The sequence below is a fragment of the Ornithorhynchus anatinus genome, chromosome X5 (assembly GCF_004115215.2).
Source record: "Ornithorhynchus anatinus isolate Pmale09 chromosome X5, mOrnAna1.pri.v4, whole genome shotgun sequence".
In the NCBI taxonomy this organism is placed as follows: Eukaryota; Metazoa; Chordata; class Mammalia; order Monotremata; family Ornithorhynchidae; genus Ornithorhynchus; species Ornithorhynchus anatinus.
The window spans coordinates 6,538,406-6,562,285 of NC_041753.1; the positions used below are offsets into that span (position 1 = coordinate 6,538,406).

A 23,880-nucleotide genomic window follows, 5' to 3' on the forward strand; every position below is an offset into this window, starting at 1 on the left:
CTGTCATCCAGCCCTTGGGTTGGGGAACACAGGCTTCCTTCTCCTCTTACCCCTTGTGCTTCAGCAGGGTTCTTACCGCCTATGTTCACCAATCCCTTATTTCTCTAGAAGAGGCAATACGGCCGTTACCTACGGGAAAGGCGTGTGGGGGATTGGCAACTCCATCCTACCTGGTAGGGTCTCGCCCCTGGGTCATGGTATGCCACCTCCCGCCTTGGTCTGTCTTGCTCTCGAAGCAACGTGGTCTAGAGGAAAGAGCTCAGGCTTGGGATTCAGAGGACCTGGTTTCTAACCCCAGCTCTGCCACTCGTCTGCTGCGTGACCTTGGTCAAGTCGCTTCACTGTTCTAGACCTCAGCTCCCTCGTCTGCAAAATGGGGATTCAATACCTCTTCTCCCTCCTACTTAGACTGTGAGCCCTATGGTGGGACCTGATTACCTCATCTCCACCCCAGCGTTTAGTGCAGTGACACATGTAAGCGCTTCACAAATAACCACATTATTTAAAATGGTATCCGCCCAACACTTTCTATGTACCAGGCCCCGTACTAAGGACTGGGGTAGATAGAAGTTAATCACTTTGGATACAGCCCACGTCCCACACGGGGCTTACAATCTTTGCAGGTGAGGTAGCTGAGGCCCAGGGAAGTGATCTGTCCAAGGTCACGCTGCAGACAAATGGTGGAGCTGGGATTAAAACCCAGGTCCTCCGCTCTTTCCACTAGACCACCCTGCTTCCTACTGTCTTTCCCTTGTGTCCTCCGCTTTTCTGACTCTGATCTTGTGGGCCCCTTTTCCCACATCCCCACCGTGTCTGTCTCTTGTCTCCCTACCAGTCACACCCTGGGTCAACCCAGGGGTCGTGGGGGTTGGAGCTACTCTCCCCATCTCACCTGACGACAGGTGGGCCGATGGCGCCCTTTCTGAGCTAAGCCTAGGGCCCCAGTCAGGGGTCTGGTTTGGCGGGGTGGGGGGCTCAGGGTGCCATCCGCTTCAGTCGGGCCAGGTTTGGACGGCCCCCACTTGGCTGCCTTTCCTTTCCCGGGCCCATTCTGGGGCCTGCAGCCCAGGGGGTGTCCAGGGGAACTGAACCCCCGATAAGGATGGGGACTGAGGCAAGGTGGAGGAGCTGGAGAGGCGGGGAGCTCTCTGAGCACCTCCTACGCCTACTAGCAGGGCCTTGCCAGGGGAATGTAGGTCAGGAGCGCTGTTTATCTCTGGGGGGGGAGTGGCCCTCCTGACTCACCACGGGCCCCGTGGGCCCCGGGCGGTCGACAGCGTGTGGGCGACGGGGCCTCGTCACCTCGGCGGGGAGATTCCCCGAGTGCCAGGGGCCACGGGACCACAATCCACTCGTCCTTCCCTGGCCATGGGTTCAAATCCCGACTCCGCCACTTGTCAGCTGTGTGACTGTGGGCAAGTCACTTCACTTCTCCGTGCCTCAGTGACCTCATCTTCAAATGGGGATTAAGTGGGAGCCTCACGTGGGACAACCTGATGACCCTGTATCTGCCCCAGCACAAAGAACGGTGCTCTGCACATAGTAACCGCTTAACAAATACCAACATAGCAGCGTGGCTCAGTGGAAAGAGCCCGGGCTTGGGTGTCAGAGGTCATGGGTTCGAATCCCGGCTCTGCCACCTGGCAGCTGTGTGACTGTGGGCAAGTCACCTCACTTCTCTGTGCCTCAGTTACCTCATCTGTAAAATGAGGATTAACTGTGAGCCTCACATGGGACAACCTGATTATCCTGTATCTACCCCAGCGCTTAACAAACAGTGCTCAGAACAGTGCTCTACACATAGTAAGCGCTTAACAAATACCAACATAATAATAATTCCCTTCGGGGCCCCGACGGTGGAGGGTCAGGGGAGCTGAGACAGGCCGAGGGGCTCGGCCGGGAAGGGTTTCTGTTACGGGGAATTAGGAGGACATGGGGGGGGCGCAGGGGGTGGGTGGGAAAGTCTGTGAAGTCTCAGGGGGTGGGGGGGAGGGACCCCCCAGCTACATGTGGGGGACAGCTTAAACTCTGTGGGTAAACTGAGGCCCTAGCTCCCCTTACCTTGTGCGCAGAAGGGCTCCTTCGTGCGCCCCTCTAATTGCCACAAAATGGCGGGGTGGCGAGCGAGGCCGTCGCCCCTCAGGCGGCCTCGCACCCCGTCCGCCCCCACGCGCGCTAAGGCGGAGGGCCCCGGAAGTGACGTCACCCGCCGACCTATAAAAGGGGCGCGAAGGGCCGGGGCGCCGCCCTCCCTGCCAAGGCAGGCGGTGAGGCGGAGCTGGCCCTGAGGGGGCTCGGGATGCCGCTGCAACGCGTCCCCAGCCTCCCGGAGCGCGGCGAGCTGGACTGCGGCATCTGCTACCGGCCCTACAACCTCCGGGGCCGCGCGCCGCGCCGCCTGCCGGGGTCGGCCCGCGCCCGCTGCGGGCACGCGCTCTGCACGGCCTGCCTGCGCCGGCTGGCGGCGCGCGACGGCGCGGCCCCCCGCGTGGTGCGCCTGCGCCGCACCGTCTCCTGCCCCTTCTGCCGCGCGCCGTCGCCGCTCCCGCGCCGCGGGGCCGCGCAGGCCCCTCTGGACCCGGAGCTGTGGTCGCGGCTGGAGGAGAAGGCGAAGGAGAGGGAGCGGGAAGGGGCGGGGGAAGACGACGGGGACGAAGAGGACGAAGACGAGGCCGAGGCGGGGCCTTGGAGCGCCTTGTGGCGCGCGCTCCTGCGCCTCTGGGACAAGGCGACGGCGCCCGCGCGCCGCCCGTTGCCTACCAACGGTGAGTGGGGGCGCGCGCGCGCTCCCGGGTTTCCAGGGCAACGGCGGCACGCGCTGCCTTCCCGGGCGGGAGAAATTTGAGGGTCCGTAGCTGGGCTGGAAGGTGAGGCGGTGAATCGCAGAGCTCCGAGTTGGGCGAAGGATGGCGGTTAGGGGGATCAAAAGGATGGACTCGGGAAAGGAGTCGGGTCTTCTCTCCATCCCGACTCTAACCCGCTCCACCTCCCCTCCGTCCCCTCTCCCCGCAGTACTGTACAGCCCGGAGGTGAAGAACGTCGCCCTCATGGCCTGCTATATGACGTGACCGTCGCCGTAGCCCCCGACAGGACGCCTGGTGCGACCCCAGGGTGAAAGCCTCTTCTGCTCCCCCGCGTGCAACCAGCGAAGCGACGGTGTGGGGGTCGTCGTCACGGATTTCCCGGGGCAGAGCCGGAGGGCTTCACCCGCTTCCGCTCGCCGGGCCCCCCCCCCCCCGAGCGGAGACAGACTTCTTGGGCTCGGATCCCGGCTCCCGGGGGCTTCGCCGCCCCCGCCTTAGCATTTCTGTGAAATGGCTTGAACTATAAAAAGCGGGAGGGAGGGGAAGCGCCTTCTATTTTTAATGCCGGGTGATGCCCGTGTCTGCGAGCTGCCGGCTCAGATCCCGGCGAATAAACCCGCAGCGCGGGCGAGACGTGAGTGGAAACAGCTGTCTCGTTTCTCACGCATCCCACTGGCCCTGCGGTGCGTCTGACCTCTTCCCCCACCCCGCCGCAGTCCTGCCAGCTCCTCCGAGGGAAGCGGGGTGGGGGGGAGGGCGCCTGGGAGGGGCCGGGGGTGAGTCAAGGACGATAAACAGGCCGGGCGCGGGGGTGGCCGGGGCCGCGCCCGCCGCCACCTGCTTCCCACTCTTCGGCGCGGGCCTCGGCCTGCTCCCTGCAGGGGAGGAATGACCCGGAGGCCACTGAGGGACCGAAGATGTGAGGACCTACGGGTTGAGGGCTGATTTTAGGGGGTCGTCCGGCACCCCCCGACATGTACTCATGAAACAGTGTGGCTCAGTGGAAAGAGCCTGGGCTTGGGAGTCAGAGGTCATGGGTTCTAATTCTGGCTCCGCTGTGTGTGTGTGTGTCTGTCAGCTGTGTGACTTTGGGCAAGTCACTTAACTTCTCTGGGCCTCAGTTACCTCATCTATAAAATGGGGATCAAAACTGTAAGCCCCACATGGGACAAGTTGATCATCTTGTATCCCCCAGCGCTTAGTACAGTGCCTTGCACATAGTAAGCGCTTAAGAAATAACACCATTATTATTATTACTCCCTGACCCTCTTCCCCCTCAAATAAGATCACATTGGGTCTTCGGATGCTAGTTCCCCGCCTCCCCCTCTGGCCTCCGGTATCCCGGCACGATGGGGTCCGTCCCCCCCGCCATCCCTCTTCAACCCCACCTGATACTCTGGGCTGTCCTCTCCACGGAATCCGGGCGCTCCCTCCTGCCCCAACCCCATTCTCTGACCCTCTGCTTCCCTGGCCCTCAGCCTCCAATTCTGACTTCCCTTCACCCTCACCCACTCTTTCGATTCCCCAGGGAGCCTCGTCCTGCCCACCGCTTCCCCACCCTCCTCCACTTCATGCGGCCCAGGGTAAGAGGGGGAAGGGGAGAGGGTTAGCAGGAGGCAGTATCCCTTCGTGCTGGGAGACAGGGGGCAAAAGAACGGGAGAGAAGTGATGTAAGGCAGAGTCGGCTCATTCACACACGGACCCGAGGGGCCCCCTCCCCGCCCCCACCCCCGAATAACAGAGCACACGGAAAGGAAAGTATAATTTATATGTACAACCAAAAGGCCCGGTACAGAGACGGGGAGAGGGTCAGGCCTGGAGCAGGATAGGCGGGGGCGGGGAGCAGAGGGGGAGTGAGGAAGAATACGGCAGGACAGCAGAGGGGCTAGGGGGTGGGGAGGGTGGTCCGCCATGCAAACTGCCCAAGCCACCCATCCCCTAGATCCCCCCTCACCAGAACTGCTTTATGGCCGGCTCCCCGCCCTGCCCCACGGGTGTCCCCGGGCCAGGACGCCCCCTCCCCGCCTTGTCAGGCCGTCCAGCTCCCTGCCCCTCCGGGGCTCCCAGCGGTGGCCGAGGGGGAGTGTGGGCCTCGGGAGGGAAGGAGGACGGGCCGGGAGCCCTGACCCCTGACGTAAGGAGCTGCCACACGGCGCGGGGGTCGGGGGTGACTGAGCCGGCGAACGGCGCCTTTATTCCGCGGCCGAAGAGGAAGCGCCCCCCGCCCCCCTCCACGGTGATGGGGTGACATGCGGCCGCCCCCCGGCGAGCTCGTCCCCCAGCTTCCCCCGGGCCGCCCCCCGCTGGGAGGAGCGGGACGGGGCGAGGCCGCAGTCCGGGGCTGGGGGTGGCGGGGACAGGAGGGTCCCGCCCCCAAGGCACAAGCCCTAGAGGAACCACGGAGGGTGGGCGAGGAGCGGGGGGGCTGGGGAGGGGAGGGGGACGGGAGGAGGAAGGGGGAAGGAAGGGGGGGGCGGGAGGAAGGAGGCTCCTAGCTCGAGGGCGGCCCGGGGGAAGGGGAAGGGGGGACGGCGGGTCCCGGGGCCGGGGGGCGGCCCCGAGAGCGGGGCCTGGACGAGGGGCGGGCCCGAGGCCCGCTCAGTCGTCTATACAGATCACCTCCCCGGCCCGCGGCTCCTTCCGCTCCGGCCCGTCCACCACCGCCGCCCCCACCGCCGCCTCCTTCTCCTTCTTCACCAGCACGGGAGGCCCGTTGGCGGCGGCTGTATGGGGGAGGGAGGGTTAGACATGGAAGGGGTGCGCGCATCCTCCCTCCCCATCACCCCCTGCTCCCTAATATTAATCATGGTAATAATGGTACTTACTATCATTAAGCACGTACTATGGGTCAATCGCTGTCCTAAGCACTGGGGTAGATCCAAGCTAATCAGGTTGGACACCGTCCCTGTCCCACAAGGGGCTCTCACTCTTATTTTTCAGGATGAGGTGACTGGGGCCCAGAGACGAGAAGTGACTTGCCCGAGGCCACACAGCAGACATGTGGAGGAGCTGGGAGTAGAACCCAGGTCTTTCTGACTCCTAGGCCCAGGCTCTATCCCCCTCCTGCCCCCTCTGAGGGGACTTCTGGTATCCCCACCTCCACTCCCTGGACACACGCCAGAATCACCTCTGCCGCCTCCCACCCTGGAACCCAAGTGTCCCACCTCCCACCCCTGAGATGGTGGGGAAGGGAAGTTCACTTCTTGTCATTCTATTAAGTCCTTTATCGACGGTTCACCTTACAGCCATCTTTCACTTTTTAAAAAAACACCCTCCAACTAGCTCTTTTCACTTCAGGGAACATATCTCCTTATTCTCTTGTACTGTACTCTCCCAAGTGCTTAGAAGAGTATTCTGCACATAGTAAGCACTCGATAAATACCACTGATTGATTGATTGGCGGGGGAGGCTCCAGGCCAAGGCAGGTGGGACTGGGGACGGGAGAGGGGGAAGCGGGGGATGGCTGAGATGAGAAGCAGCGTGGCTGTGGAAAGGGCACGGGTTTGGGAATCAGATCATGGGTTCGAATCACGGCTCTGCCACTTGTCAGCTGGGTGACTGTGGGCAAGTCACTTAACTTCTCTGTGCCTCACTCATCTGTAAAATGGGGATTAAGACTGTGAGCCTCACGTGGGACAACCTGATTACCCTGGATCTACCCCAGCGCTTAGAACAGTGCTCTGCATATAGTAAGCGCTTAACAAATACGATTATTATCAGAGTCTGAGAGATGAGGGGGGGTGTGTACGGGGGTGATGGTGGGATCACGGGATGCCACCCGGGGAACTCACCTGTGATGAAGGAGCCTGTGGGCATCTGGCTGTAGTTGGCGCCGCCGGCGGGCAGGCCCCCGGCGAGCGGGGCGGCGCTGAAGGCCCCGTACCCCGGGGGCGTTGCGTAGGGCCCCGGGGGGAAGGCCTGGGAGAGACACACAGACAGGCAGATTAGGGACAGGGATCGGAGGAACCGGTGGGGGCCAAGAGGGGGTGGGGAGGATGAGCGAGAGGCATCGGGGATGGGATGCAGGGTGACCCTGAGGGAGGAGTGGGTTTGGGAAGACCACAGGGACTACTAAGGGGAAGGGCCGAGGACCGAGGGCCGGATCACTGATGGAGCGGGGTCGAGGACAGGCGGCAGAGCGGGGAGGTCGCAGAGGGTGGGGGGATACCGGCGTGGGGTGGGGCTCCGTGCCCTTGCTGGCCAGCCGGCTGAGGATGCTGCGTTCGGACATGTGGAGCCGGGCGGCGATGGGGGGGATGCGGGACAGCGTGGCCGGCAGGCGCGTCACGTCCGCCTTCATGTCGCTCAGCAGCTCCTCCAGCTGGTTCAGAACTGGGACCCGGGCCGGGGGCGAGAGAGAGAGATGGACACGGAGAGAGAGAGAGAGAGAGGGAGAGAGGGAGGGAGAGAGAGAGAGACCGGGCTGTCACGGGGAGAGACGGAGACATGGGAGAGAGACAGAGAGAGAGAGAGAGAGAGAGGCAGAGACAAGGAGAGACATCAGGTCAGCACAAGGAGAGATGGAGACAGAGACAAGGAGAGACATTGAGCCATCACACGGAGAAAGATGGAGACAGTCGAGGGGAGGAGGCAGGGAGGCAGAGATGGAGAGAGACTGACACTAGGTAAGCACAAGGAAAGATGGAGGGGCAGAGACCGTCAGATAGAGGCGGAGGACAAAGATCAGAGACAGAATGAGGTTGTCACAAGAGAGATTAAGGGAGGGAGATGAGTCGCAAAGTGAGGGAGATTGACGGACAGGCAGAAAAGGAAGAAGAGATGACGTGTGGAAAGATAGAGACAGACCAAACCGACTGTACAAAGAGAAAAGACAGACAGAGACAGAGAGAGAGGGAGGGAGGAGGAAAGGAGGGGAGGGTGGATATAAGGGGCTGACGGGGGATGAGAGGGGACGGGATCCTGAATGTGGGGGCAGGGAGTGAGGTTGGGGGGACAGATGGGTGGGGAACAGCGTGGGGACATGGATGGGTAGAGGATCAGGAAATCGGAGTCAGGCGGTCAGTGGGTCAGAGGTAAGCGGGTTGGGGCTCTGAAGGTCAGAGGGCAACAGGGTCTGGAGAGTGAAGGGATCCGGCCTGGTTCCAAGGGTCAGAGCAGGGTGAGGGAGGAATGGTGAGGGGAGGTGCCGGGGAGGGAAAGGAAGGGGACTGGGGAGAAGTGGGGGGGCTGGGGAGGGGCAGGGAGGGGAGGTGTGTGAGCGGGGTGGTCAGGGGAGGGTCAGGGAGGGAAGGGCTAAGGGGAGAGAAAGGGGAGAGTCGAGGGGTGGGGGTTGGGGGCCGCGGGGTGCGGGGCGCAGACTTACGCGGCGTCCTGGGCCCTCCCCCGCGCGGGGCCGGCGCGGCCCTTACCCTTGTGCAGGACGGCGTTGGCCGGCTTGTTCCCCGCCAGCGACTCCTTGGAGAGGTGCTGGTGGCTCTCGGCCAGGCACTCGGCCTCGGCGAAGCGGGCGTGGAGGGCCATGGCGGGGTGCGCCGGCTCCTGGGACAGGTTCAGGTAGGCCGCCCGCCGCAGCTGCTCCTCGATCACCAGCGCCTGCTCCAGGAGCTGGCGGGGGGGGGGGAGCCAGGAGGGAGACAGGGGGCGTCAGGGGCCCGGTCCCGGGCTTCCCGTCGCCCCCGCCCCCCGGGCCGCCCCCGTTACCTTGAACCTCCTGGCCAGGAACTTGTTTTTCATCTCCAGGAAGTTCCCCTTGTTGGCCTCCGTCTTGAACGGCTCGTTGATGATGGCAAACTGGGCGTCATTCTGGATGTCCTGCCACCGGGCGTAGCCGTGGCTGAGGGCTCGGGGTCAAGGAGCCTGAGGGAGGCGAGGGGACCATCGCACCGGACGCGGGAGCCCCTCCCGGAGTCCCGGGGATCCCCGACCCTCCCTGCAAAATGAGCCTGAGGGAGGATACAGAACGATGCCCGCCAGGAGCCAGTAGTCATGCCGCCGGTGCCAGATGTCATTGAGCTTCCCTGAGGAGATGGCCGCCCGCTCCTCGTTCTGCCACAGGGTGTGCAGCTCTGCGGGCCAGAGGGCTGCGGTCAGGTCGGGGGGGGAGGGGCTGGGACCGGTGTCCGACGGGTCCCTCCAGGTCTGGGTAGGGTTTAGGGCGGAGGGGGACACGACCGGTCTGGGACTGAGGAGAAGCAGTGCGGGGATTGAGGGAAGGTGGGGGAGGAGCCACCGACCCAATCGTACCCGTGAAGCCACCATCTGCGATGTTGAACATGAACCGTGGCTTCTCCGCCTTCTCCTCCCGCCGCCCATTGGGCCGGGGATCTTCCCGGGGGGGCCCGAGCCGGCCATCCCGCTCCCCCTTGATCTCCTCTGTGGGAACAACAGGGACTTTTTGAGATGGGAAGGGGCAGAAAGGACCTCCACCACCCCAAGTGTCTCTTCCCTCAAATCCCGCAAATCCCGTTTCCCTCCCAGGACCCAGGCCTCAGTTCATCTCTCCCCACCCCTCCCCCAGGGGACCCAGGCACTCCACTTCCAGCCCGTCACCTCTCTTGATCGCCTCCCCTGTTTCTCCCTCCGGCCGCTGTCGCTCATCCCCATCCTGCAGTTTCTCCTCCGCCCTGTCCCCCGGCATCACCTCGGCGCCTAGAGGAATAGAGATGGGGTGGGAGGGTCAGGCCGGTGGGTGGGGAGAAGGGGGCGGGACAGGGGTGCCCCCCACCTGACTCAGGGGGCGCTCTGGGCAGAAGGGCAGTCTGCCCCTGCCCCCACCTGGCCTGTCCTTGTCCTCCCTGCTTCCCGGGGGCCCCAGGTCCTCATCCTCCAGCGGCGTCTTCCTCGGGTCCGGCCGGTCGCTCGGGGATGGGGCGGGGCTGGACCCATCGGCCTGTGGGGGAAGGGAGAGGTGGTGAGGTATTCTTCAAGGGTGTGAGGGGCACAAGGAGAGACTCGGGGGACCCGCCCCTCTAGTTCTCAACCCCCATCCCCATCAGGGACTCCAGGCCTCCGGCACCTCCCCGAAGCGGAAACCCCCGGGCACGGTTTCCCCACCAGCTATCTCCAGCAGCCACTTACCTCCGTCTCCATCTTCTCTCCCACCTTGGCCTCTTTCTCGGACCTCTCTTCCCGGCTCTCGGCTTCGTCCTTCTCGGGTGGCGTCCCCGTCCCGTCCTTCTCGCTCGGGGCAGGGGTGGCTGCCGGGGGAGGGGGGCGAGGGAGTGAGGAAACAGAGGCCCCAGCTCCCAACTCCCTTCAGTCCTTTCCTCTTCCCTCCCTTGGCTGCCATCTCACTGTGTCTGGCGCTGGGGCTGGGGTAGGCCCACTCCTCTCCCTCCCTCTGTCTTTTGCTCTTCCCCTTCCCTGCCCTCTGGCCTTTCGCAACCCTCTCTGTCCCTCTGTTCCTTTGGGCGTCCCTTCCCCGGGCCCATCCGTTACCGGGCTTAGAGGTGCAGGGGCTGTTGGCGGCGGAAGCCTCGGGGGTGGTCGTGGACGTCTTGGTGGGTGAGGAGGCACGGGAGGAACGCTTGGACTCTGCGCTGGGATCGGGCATCAGCTCGGGCATGGACCATCGCCCATTGATGTGCTCAAACTCCTGCACCTGGGGGGATTCAGCAGGGAGGAGGGAGGGTCAGGCCCCACCCCCCGACAGACCCACCTCCCGGGCTGAGCAGTGCCCTCTGCCTCATTCCCCTCTTAGGATCAGGTGTCCCGCCCCTGGACATCAAACCATCGAGCGCTTACTATGTGCAGTGCACTGTAACGTAGCACTTGAGAGGACGACACAGCAGAATTAAGATACACTCCCTGCCCATAATGAACTTACAGTCTAGAAGGGGAGACAAGACATCAATACGAATAAATAATTTACAATAAACAATTTAAAGGTATGGACATTAAGTGCTGTGAGGTTGGGAGTGTGGGAGGGGCGAATATCAAATAAATGTCCAAAAATCCAAGTGCATAGACTCAGAAGGGCTCACTGTGGGCAGGAAACGTGTCTGTTTTTTGTTCTATTGTACTCTCCCAGGTGCTTAGTACAGCATTCTGCACAAAGTGCTCAATAAATATGAATGACTGACTGAGAAGGAGCGGGGTGGGGGGGGGATGTTTCAATCGGGGAAGACGTCTTGTGGGAGATGGGACTTTGACGAAGGCGGGAGAGGGAGGGCAGGAACAGAGGGGATGATGGGAGGGGAGCAGGGGAGCTGGGGCAGGGGGCGGTTGGTACCTTCTTCTTGACGAGAGACATGACCCCGATGCGAGTGAGCACCTGCTGGCGACTCAGCCCCTCGCGGGGGACGCCGTCGGCGAAGGTCTCGGAGCCGTCAGCCCCCGGCTCACACAGGTGGCGCATGAACAGGGACACGTAGGCCCTGGGGCGGAGCCGGGAAGGTGGGCTTAGGGCAGAGTGGGGGTCCCCCACCCCCACCCCGGCCTAACCCCCACCCTGGCCCCCAGGTGCCATCAGCCTAGCCTCTTCATCCTGTCCCCACCCTGCCATCAGGATGCGTGTATGTGTGTGTGCCGGGGTCGGAGTGAGGGAGGGACCACTCCTCAAGTCCCGCCCCCACGACCCTGAGGCGAGGCCTGGGCCCCACTGCCTTCTCTGGGTCTGGGTGAGGGGGGGCTCCGAAGGCTGGGCTGGCCCCCCAGGATACCAGACCAGGGGAGGGGCCGTCAGATGAGTAAGGTGAGTGACATCATATGGCGCCTGGGGGCCCCCCCCGACTCCCAAAGCCCCCTCCTGACCTCAACCCCAGCTGAGCAGGCTCAAAAGTACCCCCTATACACCTAAGTTAGAACCCGTGGCGAGCCCTGGTGCTGAATTCTGGGCGGCCTGAACCCTGGACCTAACCTGGCTCCCGCGGCCCATCCCCCGTTGTCCCCCCCCCGCCCCCGCGGCCCACCCGTCCTCGCTTACTTGAACTCCTTCTCAGTCTTGCCCCGTAGGTCCCGTACAAGCCACTGGGAGGTGAAGGCGTCCTGGGGCGGCATCCCCCAGCGCATCACGGCGTTCAGGAAAGCCTTGCGTTGGCGCGTATTAAAGCCCAGCACCTGGGGCGGGAGGCAGTCAGGACCCAGGTGCCTTGCCCCACCCCCGGCTCGCCTCCCTGCCCCCTCAGGCAGCCCCCGCCTCACCTCGATGTTGCCCCCAACCCGGGCCAGCAGTGGAGGGAGGGGTTTGTCCTTCTCGTTTCTCAGCTGTCGCTTGGACTGGCGCCTCCCTGCCGGGGGAAGGGGGGGAGGAGGCACAGTCAGGGGACCCTCTGACCCTCACCCCCTGCCCGATCCCCCTTGCGGGACTGAGAGTCCCCAGGCCTTCTCCTCCCACCTCAGTCACAACCACTAGTTCTGAGAGGGCTGAGTGGGGCATATTTTCGGGGGACTGTAAGGAGGGATGGGAAGAGGGGTCAGAGAGCTCGGGTTAGGAGGACAGGGGCAGGGTGGGGTGGAGGGGAGGAGACCCTAGGACCAAGACAAGGAAGAGAGGGGAGGAACTGTGGGTGTTGGACATCACTGGCACACCTCAGCACACTGGCCCAGACCCGAAGTCTAAAAGAAACCAGGCAGTGGGCTGGGAAAAAGCTGACTCCTTATGGGAACCGAATTCCCCTCCAAAATTCAGAGGGTCCCAAAGAAAGCAGGGAGCGAGCCGGAAAAAACCCAAGAGAATTCAGAGGGGTTGCCGAGGATGGCTCCCACCCCACCTTCTGGCCTTTCGTCGAAGTCCTCATCTTCCTCTTCCGACCCCACCGAGTACTCTGACTGGTTGTCTGTGGAGGCATCACAAGATCACAAGTTGGGGGGTGGTCACTGCTGGTCTCCCATCCTGGTGGTTCGCCCAGTCCTTCTCCTTTCAGACCCCCCAACTTGGCTGCAGCTGCCTGGCTGGCCTGTACTTGTTAAGCATTTACGATATGCCAAGCACTGTTCTAAACACTAGACTAGATATGAGGTTGGACACAGTCCCTGCCCCACGTGGGGCTCACAGTCTAATTAGGAGGGTAAATGGGTATTGAATCCCCATTTTCCAGATGAGATAACAGGCCCAGAGAAGGGAAGTGACTTTCCCAAGGTCACACAGCAGAAACGTGGTAGGGCCGGCATTAGAACCCAGGTCCTCTGACTCCTAGGCCCAGGTTCTTTCCTCTAGGTCTCGATACCCCAGACCTTTGACAGACTCACCTTTCTGCTGCCCCCCGACCTCTCTGGGACCCCTCGCTTCTCTGTGGCTCCCCCAGCACCCCCCTGGATACCTCTTTTCCAAAGTCTCCTGTTGCCTTTCCAGGCCTCCCTAGTCCCTCGCTTCCTCCTCCTCCTCGACCCGTCTCCCCTCCCCCAGCTCCCCACCTGTGCCCCAGGCTACCCTCCCCTCCCTGTGAGGTAGCCCCCTTGAACGCTCCCTGCTCCCCCCAACCCTGGTCCCCCTGCATCCTCCTCTAGTCCCCCCTGTAGCCCCTGCTGCCTCTGCCCAGCTGCCCCTTCTCAGTCCTTTTTTCTTTTATGGTATTTGTTAAGCACTTACTAGGTAACAGACACTGTACTAAGCGCTGGGATAGGCACAACATAATCAGGTTGGACACAGTCCACATCCCACATGGGGCTCACAGTCTTAAACCCCATTTTACAGGTGAGGGAACTGAAGCCCAGAGAAGTGAAGTGACTTGCCCAAGGTCACACCGTAGACACGTGGCAGAGCCGGGATTAGAACACAGGTCCTTCTGACTCCCAGGCCCGGGCTCAATCCACTAGACCATGCTGCTTCTCAGTTACCCCCGTCACTCCCCACACACCGTCCCTGCAGCCTGGGTGCCCCATGCCTGGCTGTGGCTAACATCTAGTTACCACCCACACCCTGCTGCCACTGCCCGGGTGCCCCCCACCCCTGCCACCTGGCTGTCGCTGCCACCTGGTCATCTTTCCCTCGGCGCCGCCCAGTCACCCCCAACACCTTGCCACCTTGTCTTCCTCCCCTGCCGCCCGGCCATCCCATCCATCACCCATCACCCCTCGCCCCCTGCCCCTGGGCCACCCACCTTGGTCCTCCTGCGCGGCGTCGTTGTAGTTGACCTGCTTGCGGACACGCTTGCCCTTGCCCAGGTTGCGGGCCAGGTCCTCCTGCTGCTGCTCGTAGTGGTGGCGCAGGAGCTTCTCCCAGTAGTCGGGGTCCACATTCTCCTCCTGCTTGATGATCTCCCGCTCGATCTCTTCAATCTGGCGGGGGACCGAGGGCAGGGGGAAGTCAGGCCCGACCCAGATCCCGGATCCCCACTCCCTCGCCCGGCCACCGGCGAGGCCCCTCACCTTGTCCTCCTCGCGGACCACGTACTGCGCCACCTTGAAGGAGCTGAGGTACTCGTTCATGTTCTGGACGTCAGTGTCGTCTGTGGCGTCCTGGTTCCTGTCCAGCAGCCGGGCGATGGCCTCGTTGTCGTAGTGGATCACGCTACTGTCCTCCTCCTTGTTCTCCCCTGTGAGGGGTGGGGATTAGGGGTGTCAGCAGGAAGGGCCAAGGGGGCACGGGGAGACCCCAGACCCGAGGGAAGGCTGCTCACCCTCATTCTCGTCCTTGAATAGCTCCTCGGTGCCGAACTTGAGGATGTCGTCGAGCTCCTGCTTGGACATGGAGCCGGCCTTGGAGCCCAGGCCGGGCCGCACGACCAGGTGGGTCAGCATCATCTTCCGCTTGGCCACCTGGGTGATCCGTTCCTCCACCGAGGCCCGCGTCACGAACCGGTAGATCATCACCTTGTTGGCCTGGCCGATCCGGTGGGCCCGGCTGAAGGCCTGGGGGCAGGTGGAGGGAGCATGTCAGGAGAGGCATCCCACCCCACCGCCACCAGGGCCCATGTAGAAGGTGGGGAGGGAAGGGTCCCGAGGTGGTAGGCGAAGGGCGGGGAGAGGATATCGGTCACCTGGATATCGTTGTGGGGATTCCAGTCCGAGTCAAAGATGATGACCGTGTCGGCGGTGGCGAGGTTAATGCCCAGGCCTCCGGCCCGAGTGGACAGGAGGAAGCAGAACTGCTGGGCCCCGGGCGCTTGGGGGAGGCAGAGGAAGATGTCAGGCCTGCCAGGACCCAAGCATGACGTCCTCCCCACCCACCAACCCCTCTTCCCAGGGACCCCCAGTTCCTTCTCACCATTGAAGCGGTCAATCGCCTCCTGCCTCAAGGCCCCTGTGATGCCCCCATCGATCCTCTCATACTTGTAGCCTTCATAGTCCAGGAAGTCTTCTAACAGGTCCAGCATCTTGGTCATCTAAGTTGGGGGAGGAAGAGAAGGAGGTAAGGATGGAGGAGAGAGGGAACCCCTTGGCTCATATCTCTTCCCCTCACATTGCTGTTTCCCCCCCAAGCTCCCTCCAATGGCTTTATCCCAGCCTGGCTCGCCTCTTCTCCCTGGCACCCCGTATCCTTATCCATCCTGATTTCTCCAAGGAGCTCAGGTTCCCTTCCCCTCTCCAGTTCCCCAACACCCAATTCCCTCCCTTCCCCTCTTGTTTTCAGCTCCCACCAAATGTCTCCCCATCTGCCATTCTCCCCTCCTTTGACCACCCGGGGCTCAGGTTGGGCAGAAGGTGCCTGGGGCCTGGCAGGAAAGAGGGGAAGACAAACTGGGCTCCCTGACGGGATACGGTCACCCCTCACGTTTTACTTCTCCCGGGTTAGACTGTTAATTGGACTTCAATTCCCGGCGGCCCTAGGAGCCGGTGGGGAGGGAGGCTCCACAATCCAGAGGAGGGCCAGTAGTCCCGGAGGCTGCTGGGATTTGTGGTCCTCAGCCCTGAGGAATAGGGTGGGGCAGGACAGTGAGGCGAGGGGAGGGAGGCGGATGCTCACCTGGGAGAAGATGAGAACTCGGTGACCCTGCTCCTTTAGCTTCCGGAGCATCTTCTGCAGCAGCATCAGCTTCCCTGATGACTTGATGAGAGCCCCGCCCTCGTAGGCCCCACTGGGCAGCTTGGGAGACTCCTGAAGGAGGGGATTGTGGGAGAGAGCGGGATGGAGGGAGGTGGGGGGAGTTAGTGAGACCAGGATGACAGGAGAGAACCCCCATCCCCACCCACTCCTCCAGAATCCCAGGTGGGTGGCCCCCTCCCCAGGCCCCGCTCTTCCCCCACCCTGTCCCCCGAGGGTTCAGCCGCCCAGCCCCCGCACCATGGCGGCCACGGGGAAGAGGTAGGGGTGGTTGCAGCACTTCTTCAGGTCCATCATGATGTTGAGCAGAGACACCTGGTTGCCACCGCCCCGCGAATTCAACGCCTCAAAGTTCCGCGTCAGGATGTACTTGTAGTATTTCCTGGGGAGAGGGCAGATAGATGAGGCAGGGGCTGGGAGAGGGCTGAGGCCCTGGCTCCAGCGCCCACCCCGTTCCTCCTCAGGAGACCCAGGAGTTCCCGCAAACCCTTACTTCTGCATGGGGCTGAGCTCCACACGGACGATCAGCTCGGTCTTGGCCGGCATGTTCTTGAAGACGTCGGCCTTCAGCCTCCGCAGCATGTGGGGCCCCAGGAGATCGTGCAGCTTCTTGATCTGGTCCTCCTTGGAGATGTCGGCAAACTCCTCCAGGAAGCCCTCCAAGTTACTGGGGGGAGGGAGGGGGAAACGGGAGTCAGAAAAGGGCCCGGTTCTCTGGGTACCCACCCACAAATCCGTTCCTCGCCCTCCTCGGACAAGTCCCTGGTTCCCATCTGCCCCGGCCCCAGTCCTACCCATTCCCGCGGCCCTATTCCCACCCCCAACGGGGCAAGGGGACGGGGTGGTGGGGAGAGAAGGGGTAAGGTGACCTACTGGAACCGCTCTGGGGTGAGGAAGTTGAGCAGATGAAACAGCTCCTCCAGGTTGTTCTGAAGCGGCGTCCCCGTCAGCAGCAGCTTGTGGTCAATCTTGTAGCCATTCAGGACCCTGAAGAACTGGGGAGGGAGAGAGCAGGGGCAGAGTCAGGAACCCGGTGTCCACATCCGGCCTCACCTAACCCCAAACTCAATGGTCTGGGGGCCTACTCTCCTGCCAAGACCCCGGTGTCCTGGCTCCCAAAGCCCCTCTCCCCCCAGCTCCCACCATCCTCTTGGGGCTCAGAGCCTAGACAGACCTGCCCGTGAACAGGCCAGGGGGGCGGGTCCCCACGGGTCCAGGTGCCCCTCTCACCTTGGACTGGTTGTTCTTGAGCCGGTGGGCCTCGTCCACCACAAGGCAGGCCCAGCGGATGGAGCCAAGGGCTGCCTGGTCGATGGTGATGAGCTCATAGGACGTCAGCAGCACGTGGAATTTCACCTGGGCCTCCCGCTGAAGATGATGCGCAAAAGTCAGCCCGGGACTTCCTGTCCCAACCCCCATCCCTTCCTCCCTCCAAGTGACATAATAATAATAACAATAATGGTATTTGTTAAGCACTTACTAAGTACCAGGCACCGTACTAAGCACTGGGGGGAACCCAAGCAAATCAGGTTGGACACAGTCCCTGTACCTCACAGGGCTCAGAGCCTGCATCCCCATTTTACAGATGAGGGACCATAAGCCCAGGGAAGTGAAGTGACTTGCCCAAGGTCACACAGCAGAAAAGTGGCAGACCCTGGATGAGAACTCACTGCCTCAAGCCTGAGAATGAGAATCAGTACATTTTCTGCTGGGTCCCTGGGGGGCTGGGGAGGGATGAGAGGGTGAGCTGGAAGAGGGATGATGCGGGGGGGGATGGGGGACGGACTGTGAGCTCCTTGTGGGCAGGGATTGTCACTCTTTATTGTTATACTGTACTTTCCCAAGCACTTAGTACAGTGTCCTGCACACAGTAAGCATTTAATAAATATGACTGACTGAATGAATGGGAAATAAGGAGCCATGTTGCAGGGCTTTGGGAGCAGGATGGTCGGAAGCCTGATGAGGAGCTGAAGGTCTGTCTCCCCCTCTATACTGTGAGCTTCTTGTGGGCAGGGAATGTGTCTTTATGTTCTACTGGACTCTCCCAAGCATTTAGTACAGAGCTCTGCACCCAGTAAGCGCTCAATACATACCATTGATTGATAGACTGACTCAGAGCTAGGGGCAGGGGAGGGATGGGAGCTTGTAGAGGATGGGGGTGTCAAGAGAGGCAAGGTGGCCTAGTAGAACGAGCATGGGACCTGGATCCTAGGCCCAGCTGCTACCACTGACCCACCGTATGACCTTGGTCAAGTCACTGCCCCAGTTTCCTCATCTCCCACTGTAGACTGTGAGCTCGTCGTGGGCAAGGAATGTATCTACCAACTGTTGTACTGGGCTCTTCCAAGCGCTAAATACTCTGCTCAAGAGTTCATTAATACCACTGATGGACTGACTGATTGATCGATTTATGTACCCACTGGGAATAAGATATCTCCTTCTCCATATCTCCTAGATAATCACCTCAGGCTGGGGTTTGTAATCCTGCATCCTTCCCCCAGAACTCCGGCACACAGTTAGCGTGTCCTAATTAGCTTGTATCTACCCAGCGCTTAGACCAGTGCTTGACACATAGTAAGCGCTTAACGAATACCACCATTATTATTAGCAGTGGTAGTAGTAACAAAAATAATAATAAACACCACAATTACATAATTAGGAGGGAATGTGGAGCTAGACTATTAGGGCGTCAAGTTTTATTCAGATCCCATCCATCTCCTCCAAGAGGCCTTCCCGACTAAGTCCTCATTTCCCCTTCTCCCTCTCCCTTCTGTGTCACCCTTGCATTTGCATCTGTGCCCTTTATTCACCCCTCCCTCAGCCCCACAACCCATCCGTCCCTAGCCGCCATTTAATTTGATGTCCCTCTCCCCGCTAGAACGGAAGGTCCTTGTGGGCGGACAGCGTGTCTACCGACTCCGTGGTATTGTAATCTCCCAGTGGTCTGCACACAATAAGCGCTCGATAAATACCATCGGCTGACCGCCTGATTAGAGGTGGGAGGGGAGGGATGATGGAGTTGGGGGTGGGGGTGGAGGATTTGGGTAGAGGAGCAGGGATTTACCTTCATTTTAAACGCCTTCTTGCCCCCCTTCATGGCGTTATCCTCAAAGGAGAACTCATTCTCGCGGATGATGGAGCGGCTGTCCTTGTCCCCCGTGTACGTCACCACGTAGAACTTGGGCGCCCACATCTGGAACTCCCTCTCCCAGTTGATGATGGTGGAAAGCGGGGCGCTCACCAGGAAGGGGCCTTTCGTGTGGCCCTGGAGGTTGGGGAGGAGGCGGGAGTCGGTAACCAGTCCTCCGGGCGCCCCCCGACTCTTCCTCCGGGAAGCCTAGCTCCCTGCGCTCCCCTCCACCCCGACCCCCAACAGGACCCAGGAGTCGGGCACCTCCTTGTAGAGGGAGTAGAGGAAGACGATGGTCTGGATGGTCTTGCCCAGGCCCATCTCATCGGCCAAGATGGTGTCAGTGCCCTGCGCCCAGGAGAAGCGCAGCCAGTTGAGCCCCTCCAGCTGGTACAAGTGCAGCGTCCCGCCTGTTGCCGTGATGAACCGCGGTTGGTTCTCGTACTTTACTGTGGGCTGTGGGGCAGAGGGGCGAGAGGGTCAAAGATCAGGGTATGTGGACGGGGGGAGGGGGGTGGTGTGTGTCTAGGGAAACCGCTGCCATTCCCCACCTCTCTATATTACTGTCTACTGTACTCTCCAGCTTAGTACAGTGCTCTGCATACAGCATGGCCTCAGTGAATGCCACTGAGCAGAATGGCGTAGTGGATAGAGCCCGGGCCTATGAGTCAGGTCGTGGGTTCTAATCCTGGCTCCGCCCCTTGTCTGCTGTGAGACCTTGGGCAAGTCACTTCACTTCCCTGAACCTCAGTTACCTCATCTGGACAATGGGGATTGAGACTGTGAGCCCCAAGTGGGACAGGGACTATGTCCAAACCTGATTTGCTTGTATCCACCCCAGTGCTTAGTACAGTACCTGGCACATGCTAAGCGCTTAGCAAATACCACAGTTACTATTATTATATTACTGTCTTCTAATTCCCAGAAGCCCCCAGGAAAAGCTCCCCTCTCCTCACCCCAACCCATCGAGAAGGATTGTGGTTGCTCCAGGGCTTACGGAAAATGTAGTTTAATCATCTCTCCTGCCCCACCATCACTCCTGAGGCAAAGACCTTACTTGTAGAAGACCTGGGGTATATGAGAAATTTAGTTTTATTGTCCCTTACTTCTCCATAGCCTCTTAAAACTATGGCTTCCAGCAGCACCAGAAGCAATCATCGTTCAGGAGAGGTGGACGCCCCCACAAGTCAATAAGAATTAGAGTTTCATTGCCCCCTTTTCTGGATTAAATTTCTCTGCAGCCCTCTGGGATGGGTTCCCAACTGGCAGAGGAGTGGTATGGTGAAGAGGGGGTGTGGAGGGAAGAGGTGGAGATGGATACGGAGAGCGTGCCGCCCCAAAGGCTTGTGGGAGTTGTCCTTGTCAGGATTCTGGCCTGGAATGGTTGACATAGATTTGGACCAGGTTCAAACAAGGCCCCGGCTGCTAGGCCATGTGAGGACCAGGTTCAAACAAGGCCCCAGCTGCCAAGTCCTGTGATCAGAAGCAGCATTGCCTAGTGGATAGGGCAAGGGCTTGGAAGTCAGAAGGATCTCGGTTCTAATTCCGGCTCTGCCCCTCGACTGCTGTGTGACTTTTGGCAAGTCACCTCGCTTCTCTGTGCTTCAGTTACCTCTTGGGGATTAAGACCGTGAGCCCCGAGTGGGACATGGACTGAGTCCAAGTGATTACCTTATCTACCCCAGAGCTCTGTAAAGTGCCGGGCACATAGTAAACACTTAAATACCATTAAAAAAAAGATGTGGGAATGGGGTCCAAGCCAGTTTGGGAGTCAACTCTGCTCTGTTCCTACCCCGTGCAGGAGCCGGGAAGGCAGCCCAGCGGTGCCTCCCTTCCTGGGAAACTCACATCATTGGTTGGGGAGGTGGGCGGCCCGTCCCCCTGTAGCTCCTTCTTCTTCTTCTTGTATTTGCGTGGTTGGGCTGGATCCTCTCCCATGATCAGCTCCCTGGGGGGAAGTGAGCGCTCAATAAATGATTGATTGGGGAGGGGGAAGGGATGGGAGAGCCCCTCACCCTGCCATTTCACCCCCACTTTTCTGTTGGCTGGTCCCTTTACCCTCCGCCCGCCCCTTCCACCCCTTGGCCCTTGCCTGTCTTCCCTCACAGGCCATCACGATCCAGCCCTGCCCTCCTGCACTGACCAGACCAGCCCACCCTCAGCCCCCGGGTCCCACCCGCAGCCCCAAACTGACCGGTGCCTCCAGTAGCTGTGCTTGTGACAGTCGTAGTCGGGGATACTCATCTCGTCCTCCTCCCAGGTCGACTGATCGTAGGGAAGGTCCCGCCATTTAACCAGGTAGTGGTAATTGCCCTTCTTGTCCATGCTGCAGGATGGCGGGGTAGAGAGGAAAGGGGAGGGGGAGAGGGAGAGGAAGAGAGAAAGAGGAGAGAAAGAGGGAGGAGAGAGAAAAGGAGAATGAGGGAAAGGGAGAGAGCAAGGGAGAGGGAGAGAAAAAGTGAGTCTCTCTCACATCTCTCCCTTGATGTCTTGTCTCCACCAAGACAGAAACCCAATTAATAAACCTGATATTCACCCCACCCTTAGCCCCACAGCACTTATGTACCAACTGACAAGTTATTTATATTAACGTCTGTCTCCGTCTAGACTGTAAGCTCCTTGAGGGCAGGAATCATGGTTGACCAACTCTGTAGTACCATCCTCTCCCAAGCGCTTAGCACAGTGCTCTGCAAACAGTAAGCGCTAGACAAACACCACAGATTGGTTATGAAATACGGTACCTGTTCAGTGTTTACTATGTGCCAGGCGCTACACTAAGGGCTGTGGTAAATACAAGTTAATCAGATTGGACACAGCCCCTGTCCTACACAGAGTTCGCAGTTTAAGCAGGAGCATGCAGTATTTAATCTCCACCTTCCAGATGAGGAAACTAAGGCACAGAGATGCGAAGTGACTTGCCCAGGGTCACCCAGCAGACTTGTGGAAGAACTGGGATTAGAACCCAGGACCTCTGACTCTCAAGCCCCGGCTCTTTCCACTGGGTCTATGGGAGAGAAGCAAGGGGCAGGGGTGAAGGAGAGCCCTCTGGAGACAGAGGGCTGGAGAGGGCTGAATGCAGACTGGAGGAGGGAAGGCAAGGGACCGGCCTGGGCCTGCAGAGGAGGGATGGGGGAGGCTTGACACTACCAATCCTGAGGGGAAGGGGGAAACTTGAAATTGCCACTCCTCCAGGAAGGGGCTGAGCCCCCTCTCTGAAGTCCCCCTCCCTGCCTCAGACCTCATGACTTCCCTCTGCCTACTGGGGGCAGGGGGTTTGAGCCAACGGACTATTGGGAGAGGTCTGGGTCCGTGCGTCCCTCCTCCTACCCTGCCCCCCCCGGCTCCCCCTCTGCTCCCCTCCTGCGGGGCCCCCAGGGCCTGGACCTGTGGTTAATGATGCGGTGTACAGTCATCCACTCGGGCTTGATGCCGTAGCGGTAGAACTTCTCCTCCATGTCCGCGTACTGCGGGTCTTTGCTCTTGCGCTTGTCGCTCTTCCCGTCGTCCTCCCCGGAGCCGTAGTCCAACGGCGGCGGCTCATCCATATCGTTCTTCCGCTGGTAGTTCCTGTACATCACCAGGTGGAAGATCTCCAACTGGGGGGGCCGGGGGAGGGGGACAGGGGGTGAGAGAGGTGGGAGAGGGGCTGTCGGGCCGGGGTGGGGAGCGGGAGTGGCTGAGGGATGGAGGGAGTAAGGAGGGCCGCCAGGGGTGACGGGCAGAGGCAGGAGGAGCCTTTGAGGGTGGGGGGAAATTTCTGGGTCCGGGGAGGGGGGCAAGGATGGGGAACAGAAGGCGGGATGAAGTCAATCAATCAATCAATGGGATATATTGAGTGCTTACTGTGTGCAGAGCACTGGATTAAGCCATGGGAGAGTACAATACTCACGCAATAGTATTTACTGAGTGCTTACGATGTGCACAGCACTGTACTAAGCACCTGAGAGAGTCCAGTAGCACAATAAATAGACAAATTTCCTGCCCTGGTGGGAGAGGTAAGGATCAGGAGCACCAGCTGTAGACAGAATGCACCATCCTTGAGAATAGGGATTGTTTCCACCAACTCTATAGTCCTCTCCCAAGTGCTTAGTCTAATGTTCTGCACACAGTAAGTGCTCAATCAATACCACAGATAGTGGACAGAGCATGGGCCTGGGAGTCAAGAGGTCATGGGTTCTAATCCTGGATCTGTTACTTGTTTATATGTCCGTGGGGAAGTCACTTCCCTTTTTACACTTCAGTTCCCTCATCTGGTAAAGGGGATTGAGCCCCACATGAGACAAGGACTGTGTCCAACTCGATTTGCTTGTGTCCTCCACAGTGCTTAGTACAGTGCCTGGCACACAGTAAGTGCTTAACAAATGCCACAATTATTTTTGTTATTGGCTGACATACCACTGGGAAGAGTCGGGGGGGGGGGGGTCAGTGAAGGGAGTGGAGCTAGAGTTGGGAGACTGGGCGGAAGGGAGGCGGGGGGCACCGGGGGAGCATCGGGTACCTGCAGCTCCTTGGCCCACGAGCAGTGCCAGTAAGACAGCCCGACCCACTTAACGAAGAACTCGCGCTCCGAGCGGCCTTGCAGCGGGCGGGGGGACGGGGCCTCGGGGTCCCCCTCGGCCAGCCGGGGGGCCGCCACTGCCGGGGGGGGCTCCCCCCACCGCCAGTACAGGATCTTCTGAACCCGGCCCTTCAGCACTGGACACTGTGTGAAGCAGAGATGGGGACAGAGAGGCAGGTGCATGGAGAGATGGCAAAAGAGCCGGGCACAGCGAAAGAGAGAGACAGCAACAGAGAGAAAAGCAGAGAAAGGCAGAGAGAGGGGTTTGAGAAAGGTAGCAAAAGGGAAAGAGGCACACACCGACAGCCACGTTGTGGTTGTGAGACACGGAGACAAGAGGGAGATAGTGAGAGATTGAGCACATCAGAGAGAAAGAAAGAAGATCATCAGGTCACGATGCTTGAATAGCTGAGGGGCTTGGGGGGGCTAGAGGAGGGGTTGACATGAGCTGAATCAAGGTCACTGGGGGTCAGGGTCCCAGGAAGGCAGCTGAGACAGAGGATGC

General features: G+C 60.3%; 2 protein-coding genes across 4 annotated transcripts in view; one reads left to right on the forward strand and one right to left on the reverse strand.

The window, feature by feature from the left end:
- The first annotated feature begins 2,228 nt into the window (after window positions 1–2,228).
- Window positions 2,229–3,449, forward strand: RNF227 (ring finger protein 227). 2 transcript variants are annotated; one of them, XM_029055681.2, is made up of 2 exons: window positions 2,229–2,765; window positions 3,013–3,449. In XM_029055681.2, the coding sequence occupies exons 1-2, from the start codon at window positions 2,300–2,302 to the stop codon at window positions 3,066–3,068; spliced, it is 522 nt and encodes a 173-aa protein (XP_028911514.1). In that variant the 5' UTR covers window positions 2,229–2,299; the 3' UTR covers window positions 3,069–3,449. The 2 variants fall into 2 exon arrangements, 1 of the variants encoding a protein (XP_028911514.1); XR_003756010.2 differs by lacking the exon at window positions 2,229–2,765 and adding an exon at window positions 2,779–2,867.
- Window positions 3,450–5,334: 1,885 nt separating this feature from the next.
- Window positions 5,335–23,880, reverse strand: part of CHD3 (chromodomain helicase DNA binding protein 3) — a 30,117-nt gene continuing 11,571 nt past the window's right edge. For both annotated transcript variants that reach the window (XM_029055674.2, XM_029055673.2), the window contains exons 10-40: window positions 23,316–23,519; window positions 22,202–22,413; window positions 21,012–21,143; window positions 20,666–20,765; window positions 19,082–19,273; window positions 18,752–18,952; window positions 16,918–17,055; window positions 16,561–16,682; window positions 16,181–16,354; window positions 15,928–16,069; window positions 15,610–15,741; window positions 14,911–15,028; window positions 14,684–14,808; window positions 14,324–14,555; window positions 14,073–14,239; window positions 13,805–13,982; window positions 12,476–12,541; window positions 11,907–11,992; window positions 11,689–11,822; window positions 10,996–11,140; window positions 10,203–10,365; window positions 9,843–9,961; window positions 9,540–9,654; window positions 9,315–9,413; window positions 9,009–9,137; window positions 8,722–8,830; window positions 8,466–8,598; window positions 8,174–8,369; window positions 6,973–7,136; window positions 6,596–6,722; window positions 5,335–5,527 (exon numbers count right to left, since the gene is read on the reverse strand). In XM_029055674.2, the coding sequence (XP_028911507.1) occupies window positions 5,403–5,527; window positions 6,596–6,722; window positions 6,973–7,136; window positions 8,174–8,369; window positions 8,466–8,598; window positions 8,722–8,830; window positions 9,009–9,137; window positions 9,315–9,413; window positions 9,540–9,654; window positions 9,843–9,961; window positions 10,203–10,365; window positions 10,996–11,140; window positions 11,689–11,822; window positions 11,907–11,992; window positions 12,476–12,541; window positions 13,805–13,982; window positions 14,073–14,239; window positions 14,324–14,555; window positions 14,684–14,808; window positions 14,911–15,028; window positions 15,610–15,741; window positions 15,928–16,069; window positions 16,181–16,354; window positions 16,561–16,682; window positions 16,918–17,055; window positions 18,752–18,952; window positions 19,082–19,273; window positions 20,666–20,765; window positions 21,012–21,143; window positions 22,202–22,413; window positions 23,316–23,519 (4,479 nt within the window). In that variant the 3' untranslated portion in view covers window positions 5,335–5,402. The remainder of the gene's footprint in view (window positions 5,528–6,595; window positions 6,723–6,972; window positions 7,137–8,173; window positions 8,370–8,465; window positions 8,599–8,721; window positions 8,831–9,008; window positions 9,138–9,314; window positions 9,414–9,539; window positions 9,655–9,842; window positions 9,962–10,202; window positions 10,366–10,995; window positions 11,141–11,688; window positions 11,823–11,906; window positions 11,993–12,475; window positions 12,542–13,804; window positions 13,983–14,072; window positions 14,240–14,323; window positions 14,556–14,683; window positions 14,809–14,910; window positions 15,029–15,609; window positions 15,742–15,927; window positions 16,070–16,180; window positions 16,355–16,560; window positions 16,683–16,917; window positions 17,056–18,751; window positions 18,953–19,081; window positions 19,274–20,665; window positions 20,766–21,011; window positions 21,144–22,201; window positions 22,414–23,315; window positions 23,520–23,880) is intronic.